Genomic DNA, 8,035 nt, shown 5'->3' on the forward strand with positions numbered 1-8,035 from the left:
AGAAGGAATGGATGGCTAAGATCTGTTTCTTGGAAGGATCCGTGGCCGTAAATGAATATAAATGCCAATTCTTTTGATGACTTCTAAATATCAGCTGGAATAAGCTACCTTACCGAGCTTATTCTAGAAATCTAATCAAATTTATTTATCTAGAAATCTACTAATTAAGATTTGACTTAAAAAAATATATTTTTGATTGGACTTCTAGAATAAGCTGGGTAGGGGTAGCTTATTTTAAAAGCTTAAAAAAAATCAAAAAAACTGACCCTAAAAGCGTTTAGATCACTAGCAGCATTTAGATTACTTTAGTGATCTAAACGCTTTTATATTTGTTTACGAAGAAAGTACTTTGCAAGTCAATATATGTTCAACTTAAGAAAGAAAGAAGAGCTACTCCACTACATTTTCAGAATCATGCGGCCGCCACAGTGAGTATATTTTCGGACAGAAAAATTTAGCGACCCAACACCTCCATCGTTCAGGCACGCGCATAGTCTCCAATCATTCAGTACACGTGTTCACTGTGACTGACCAGTGAGGCCCACTGAACGCCACACTAGAAACCTTGGTCATCTCCTATCCCGCGGACTGCGGCTTCGACAAATCTCAAACCCTACCTCAAGTCGATAGCTACCTTTGCAGATCCAAACCTCCTCTCGCCGCCCCACCCCCGGCTGCCATGCGCATCCGCATGTCCGCCTCCCGCCTGCTGGGCGGCGCGGCCGTTGCCATCGGCCCCACTCCCGCCCCCGCACCCTCTGACCCGCTTCGATTTGAGCTGTCCCCGCCGCCGCCGCCGCCGGCGGCGAAGGACCTAGCACCGAATCCAGCGGCGACCTCGTTGTGCCCGAGGCCTCCTCCTGCGGGGAGCCCTGCTGCGACCTCAACCAATCGCCGTGGGACCTCATGGCCGAGCTCGACTTCTCGGATCCCGAGGTAATACCGCCGCCACCACGCCCGTCTATCTCCATCTCACCTTCCTGCCTTCCCGCTGGTTGCTGTGTTGAACATTTGCGCGTTTCACATACTAGGCTGCCCATCGGCCTCAAGCTCATCCAGGTATCCGACGGCGGACACGGCACACCAGCGGCGAGGGTTAGGATATATACGAGGGAGTATGCTGCGCCCCCTCCCTCTGCCAATGGTGCGGCAACAGGGCCTCCCTGCACGGCCAAGACACCCCTTGCTTACATGAACACTTTGAATCATGTTTTATTTTGATTAGATCTGCTGAGTGGCCACATCTGTGGTTTCATTTAGTTACTTTGGTCATTCTAGTGCAGAGTTAACACAATGACATAAACTATGAATTTTGGCATTCATGTGTATGTGCTCCTAATATCAACCAATGATTGTCGTCTTCCATTTCGTTCATGGTTGCAGGACCAGTTGACTGCTCAGATGCACAATTCAACGTGCAAGAGTTGTTCCGCAAATTAGGAAATGAAGAGTTTATGGGTCAGCGGATAATCCTTGCAGTTACTTGCCAATAAAAATTAGAGATGTGTTACTTGCGGATAGTCCAGTTTTGGCCGTTGGTTTTCATATGAATAAGTTAGCAAAGAGTCATAAGATTTTAATTTTAGTAAATATTTTCATGGCAAACCTAATCATAATGTTTTCACTCTGCCATTCCAAATTATAAATATCAGGTGTCAAAGTTAGAGATTTGTTACTCCCATTCCTGAATGGAGATGCTAATGGGTTACAAAGTTCCGATGGCCTGCATTCTATGGTAGAAAACTTGCTATATTACTGGTACTGTGGTTTATTTTATTTCTCATCTGCTCTATCTGCTAGAGAACCAATGTCCTAATGGCATGTATAATGGGGTGATGCCAGTCTTGTCTTGGTAATGCACCAGCCCGGTTAGAGATGCTCTTTGTCCATCTGATTAGTACTTAGCGGCTTGGTGAACACTGAATAGAATTAAAATGATGTCTAGCTTGTGAGAGAGTTACACAAAGTAAGCCCTGCCCGGAATACAGGGTATTTGCCCTGTTCCCATGGGGAATAAAATGGTTCCTGTGAAATTCTTGCTTTCCAAAGAGGCCCTTAGTTTGAAGAGATTGGATTTTGTGCAACCAGTTGCCGACACACCCCATTATTCATTTTTTTTGGAGTTTTCAAAAAAAGTGTAGAACAGTTGATGGATTTCATCCCTGCTTGCATTTTCATGCAATTATTCTGAGTAGTTCATTAAGATAGCTAAACCTATGGATAGATTTTTATTGGCCAAGCATATGGAACTGATGGTAGCCTGATGGTGAGCGGATAATCCTTGCCTATTTTAATGCAGCCAAATCTGGTTTTACCTGCATAATTCTTGCTCAACATTTGTGCAAAACAAAACATATAATCCTCCTTAATTGTGAGTTGAAATGCGGCACAACTGCAATGTTGGGCTTCGGGCGATTCAAACGAGTTATCTTGAGCCTGCATGTGGGATAGCAGAAGGTGATGATACAGTTGGATCTGAGTGCACAAAATGAACTGTTTTGTTTTGTTTCGCAGGCTAGTCTGCCATCTAAGATCTCACCGGCCCCTACAAGGTTTTCGGCGCCGGTGCCTTTGCCGGTAGAGAATTTTGATAATGGATCAACGGAGGAACCCGAGCATCCTAATATGAAGGTATTTGTATTTATCTCTGCAATTGTTTGGTAGGACACGAGGCTGCTGATTTTTCGTGCTCCGCATTGTCCAGTTACGCTTATGCAGAGGTTTATTTATGGTATTCTATTGGATATGCATATGCTGATGTACAATAGGAATGTCTGCATACTGTGCTATGTTTTTTACGCACATAGAATATTTGTATGTCTTATTATAGCCTCTAATTAAAAGTTACTGATTCACTAGGAAAATCCACTGAAGGAATCGGCCCCCTTTCTCCAGGAGGTACATATCTAGTGCTGGGCAGGCTTTTTTTAGCAATTGAAACTTCTAATTTTAACCTCTACACTTGTGAAGCCTATTTCCAGTGGTCATCCTACAATGAGCCTGAAAAACAACCGCACATATCATGACTCCAAGATGATATATCCTGACCTGGACGTTGCATAAGAAAAAGGAAATGTAACCACCTTTTTTTCTTAGCTTATGAGAGAAGACAGTTATAGTAGTAGCATTCAGGTTTCATTACTGTGCATTCAAAAAAAGCAGTCACAAGCACATGACGACCCTACATCATATTTCCACCATTTTCTAAGTAAGAAAAAAAATTTCTACTGTTTTATCATTGGTTATCGTCCGTGCAATTTTACTAGTTTCCTTGGTCTGAAAGCCTTACCATCATTTTCTTCTTGCGCGCGGTAATGGCAAGAGCATATTGTGCAGACGAAGAGGATGAGAAGAAACTTGTGGTTCTCATCCAATCTTCATGAAACTCTCTTTATGTGTGTTTGTGCACTTGTTGGGTCCTTTTTTGGTGCGCTTGCACTTGTAGAAGTATTCTCTTATGCACATGTAAAATTATTTTGATGTGCCCTTGTTAGACATTGAAACTTAATGCATGGAGTTGGTGGATGATGTATTGTATTTGATGTGATATGCTATTGAAATGAAATATACATTTTATTTGCAATATTTTATTTTGTTGTATTTATTTTTAATGGACCTATCCTGAGATATGCGTGCTTCTAGCAAAATAATGCTTCAAACCCAAACAAATCAGACATTTTCAATAGTAAAATAGGTATTAGGCCAGGCCCATGTAGGCTAGATTGGTGGACAGGGATCTGAAATTTATGATGATTCCATTTGGTCACTAGCAATGCCACGTCATCTTGGCCACGTCACATCCTACGTGGCTCACACAAATGGGTAATGACCAAACCAAAATTTTGGTCGATAGAGACCTATGACCAAAATTTTAGAAAGGTCAAGTTTGTTCATTCTTGACGGCCAACTGTTGACGTTGTAAATTTGGTCAAAAAAGGTCAATAAACGACAACAATGACGAATCAATGACCAATATAGGGAGTCATAATTGACCTTATTTCTTGTAGTGCTAGTGGATACTAGGGATCAGTCCCCATCAAAACTAACTCGATTACATGATAGATCTCATCCTACTCATCACCACCCAACAGGCCTATGAATAGATTACTCACGAACGACGAAGAGCTTCACGGAATTGGAGTGGGAAGAAGGTTGATGATGACGAGGGCGACGATTTCCCCTCTCCAGAGCCCAAGACGGACTCCAGATATGCCCTCCAGATGAAGAACACGTGTTGGCGGCGCCTCCGTATCGTAAACGCGATGAAAACTTTTATTTTTTATTTTTTCTAGGACGAAAGTGAACTTATAGAGCTGGAATTGGGGGCCGCAGAGCCGTGTGGGCCCCACAAGCGTGCCCACTGCCACCAGGGGGTGGTGGCGGAGCCAGAGCTTGTGGCCCACTAGCCCACCCCCTGAGGTGGAACTTGGCGCATATATTTTTCATATTTTTCATGAATGATCTCCGTAAATTTTCAGGACGTTTGGAGAACTTTGATTTCTGCACAAAAAAAACACCAAGGCAATTCTGCTGAAAACAGCGTCAGTCCAGGTTAGTTCCATTCAAATCATGCAAATTAGAGTCCAAAACAAGGGCAAAAGAGTTTGGAAAAGTATATACGATGGAGACGTATCAACGCCCCTGCGAACTAGGACGTTTCTGAGTCAGAATGCATGTCGGTGTAAGCTTGATGGCATGGGCACCCTTTTAGCCCTTTGTTTTCCGCTACAAGTGTATCTAAGTTATTTGGCCTTAGGACCTGTCTTGTGACCTTGACCCTTCGGTCATGTGTTGTAATAATCGGTACTTGGATGTAAGACTCTTTTAACCGGTATGTGTGTTCAGTGAGTATTGATCTCTGGGATGACTGAGCACGGCGTTCTCGACTACTAAGTCGGGGTCCCCAGACAACCCTTTCCCTAGGAGTATGCGTTTAGCACTTTGTTTCGATTACTAATAGAACTTTTGCAATACGTATATGAGTTCTTCATGACTAATGTGAGTCCATGGTATAGTTGCACTTTCACCTTCCACCATTGCTAGCCTCTCTGGTGCCCCGCAACTTTCGCCGCTGCACAAACCCACCATATACCTTCCTCAAAACAGCCACCATACCTACCTACTATGGCATTTTCATAGCCATTCCGAGATATATTGCAATGCAACTCCCACAGTTCCGTTTCATGACATGTGCACATCCCGGTACACTGCCGGAGGCATTTCCTATAGAGTCATCATTGTTCTAAGTATTGAGTTGTAAGTAAATAAAAGTGTGTTGATCTTCATTATTAGAGCATTGTCCCATGTGAGGAAATAAAAAAAAGAGGCCAAAGATGCCCATCAAAAAAAGAGAAAAAGGAGGCCAAAGAGCCCAAACAAAAAAATGAGAGAAAAAGAGAGAAGGGACAATGCTATTATCTTTTTCCACACTTGTGCTTCAAAATAGCACCATGTTCTTCATGATAGAGAGTCTCTTGTTTTGTCACTTCCATATACTAGTGAAATTTTCATTATACAACTTGGCTTGTATATTCCAATGATGGGCTTCCTCAAAATTGCCCTAGGTCTTCGTGAGCAAGCAAGTTGGGTGCACACCCACTAGTTTTGTTTTTGAGCTTTCACACACATATAACTCTAGTGCATCCGTTGCATGGCAATCCCTACTCATTCACAGTGATACGGCAAGTCAATGTGACCATCTCCTCTTTTTTGCCTCACAACCTCCACCACACTCTATTCCACCTATAGTGCTATATCCATGGCTCACACTCATGTATTGCGTGAGATTTGAAAAAGCTTGAGAAAGTAAGAGTGCGAAAACAATTACTTGGCCAATACCGGGGTTGTGCATGATTTTAATTCGTTGTGTGGGGATGATGGAGCATAGCCAGACTATACGATTTTGCACGGGTAAGTTTCTTTGGCCTTGTTATTTCAAAAGTTCATGATTACTTTGCTAGTATGCTTGAAGTATTATTGTGTTCATCTCAATTGTAAACTATTCTTTTGAATCTTACGGATCTGAACATCCATGCCACAAGAAATAAGTTACAAAGGTCAAATATGTTAGGTAGCATTCGATATCAAAAATTCGGTCTTTATCACTTCCCTACTCGAGGACGAGCAGGAGTTAAGCTTGGGGATGCTTGATACGTCTCCAACGTATCTATAATTTTTTATGGTTCCATGCTATTATCTTGTCAACTTTGGATGTTTTGTATGCATGAATATGCTATTTTATATCTTTTTTTGGACAAACCTATTAACTCAGTGCCAAGTGCTAGTTTCTATTTTTTCCGTGTTTTTGACCTTTTTCAGAGGAGAATATTAAATGGAGTCGAAATGGAATAAAACCTGCGGGATGATATTTTCCATAACAGAATATACGCAGGGGACTTGAGAACCAAGCCAGGAGACCTCGGGGGAGGTCACAAGCCCCCTAGCCGTGACCTGGGGGGGGGGCGCCTGGCACGCTTGTGGGCCCCACATGACTCCTTTGCCCTACCTCTTTCGCCTATAAATTCTCTAAAAATCCAAAACCACGGGGAGAGCCACGAAAATACTTTTCCGCCGCCGCAAGCTTCTGTCTCTGCAAGATCCCATCTGGGGCACGTTCAGGTGCCCTGCCGGAGGGGGATTCGGACACGAAGGGCTTCTTCATCAACACCATTGCCTCTCTGATGATGCGTGAGTAGTTCACCACAGACCTTCGGGTCCATAGCTAGTAGCTAGATGGCTTATTCTCTCTCTTGGATCTTCAATAAAAGTTCTCCATGATCTTCATGAAGATCTATCCGATGTAACTTTCGTTTGCAGTGTGTTTGTCGAGATCCGATGAATTGTGGATTTATGATCTCTTATATGCATGATTTCTTATCCTTGTAATTCGACTCGAGTTGTGGGTTTTGTTTGGCCAACTTGATCTATAATTCTTGCAATGGGAGAAGTGCTTGGTTTTGGGTTCATACTGTGCGGTGTACTCACCTAGTGATAGAAGGGGTAGCGAGGCACGCATCGTGTTGTTGTCATCAAGGGTAAAAAGATGGGGTTTATATGATATTGCATGAATTTATCCCACTACATCATGTCATCTTGCTTAAGGCGTTACTCTGTTTGTTATGAACTCAATACACTAGATGCATGCTGGATAGCGGTCGATGTGTGGAGTAATAGTAGTAGATGCAGAAAGTATCAGTCTAGTTGCCTCGGACGTGATGCCTATATGTATGATCATTGCCTTAGATATCATAATGACTTTGCGCTATTCTATCAATTGCTCGACAGTAATTCGTTCACCCACCGTAATACTTGTTATCATGAGAGAAGCCTCTAGTGAACACTATGGCCCCCGAGTCCACTTCACATCATATTTCCAGATCCACACAATTACTTTGTTGCACTTTTCACCTTCAGATCTCACCTTGCAAATAAACGTGAAGGGATTGACAACCCTTTTATAGCGTTGGGTGCAAGTTTGTTTGTTTTTGCGCAGGTACATTGGTGCCTCGTCTTGATAATCCTAATGGATTGATACCTTGGTTCTCAAACTGAGGGAAATACTTATCGCTTCTCTGCTGCATTACCCTTTCCTCTTCAAGGGAAAAACCAACGCAAGCTCAAGAGGTAGCAATGCCGAGCGCACTAAATCCAATTACTCTGTTCTGTGACAACACTGGTGCCGTTGCTTTAGCAAAGGAACCAAGGTTTCACAAGAAGGCCAGACACATCAAACGATGCTTCAACCTCATCCGCGACTACGTCGAAGGAGAGGACGTAAATATTTGCAAAGTGCACACGGATCCGAAACGAGCAGATCCGCTGACTAAACCTCTTCCACGAGCGAAGCATGATCAACACCAGAACTGTATGGGTGTTAGATTCATTCCAATGTAAATCACATAGCAATGTGAGACTAGATTATTGACTCTAGTGCAAGTGGGAGACTGTTGGAAATATGCCCTAGAGGCAATAATAAAATAGTTATTATTATATTTCCTGTTTCAAGATAATACGCGGAAGAGATCCAAGGCTGGAC

The 8,035-nt window shown here is 42.9% G+C and overlaps 1 protein-coding gene across 6 annotated transcripts; it reads left to right on the forward strand.

The window, feature by feature from the left end:
• Positions 1-519: 519 nt before the first annotated feature.
• Positions 520-3,585, forward strand: LOC123408799 (classical arabinogalactan protein 7-like). 6 transcript variants are annotated; one of them, XM_045101844.1, is made up of 6 exons: positions 520-936; positions 1,032-1,144; positions 1,384-1,458; positions 2,515-2,631; positions 2,860-2,898; positions 2,971-3,585. In XM_045101844.1, exons 1-4 carry the CDS (start codon positions 680-682, stop codon positions 2,517-2,519), a joined length of 450 nt encoding a protein of 149 aa, XP_044957779.1. In that variant the 5' UTR covers positions 520-679; the 3' UTR covers positions 2,520-2,631; positions 2,860-2,898; positions 2,971-3,585. The 6 variants fall into 6 exon arrangements, with proteins under 6 accessions (XP_044957779.1, XP_044957778.1, XP_044957780.1 ...); XM_045101843.1 differs by having other exon boundaries at positions 2,860-3,585; XM_045101842.1 differs by having other exon boundaries at positions 523-936; positions 1,384-2,631.
• Positions 3,586-8,035: the final 4,450 nt, after the last annotated feature.

The sequence above is a fragment of the Hordeum vulgare genome, chromosome 7H (genome assembly GCF_904849725.1).
Source record: "Hordeum vulgare subsp. vulgare chromosome 7H, MorexV3_pseudomolecules_assembly, whole genome shotgun sequence".
Classification (NCBI taxonomy): Eukaryota; Viridiplantae; Streptophyta; class Magnoliopsida; order Poales; family Poaceae; genus Hordeum; species Hordeum vulgare.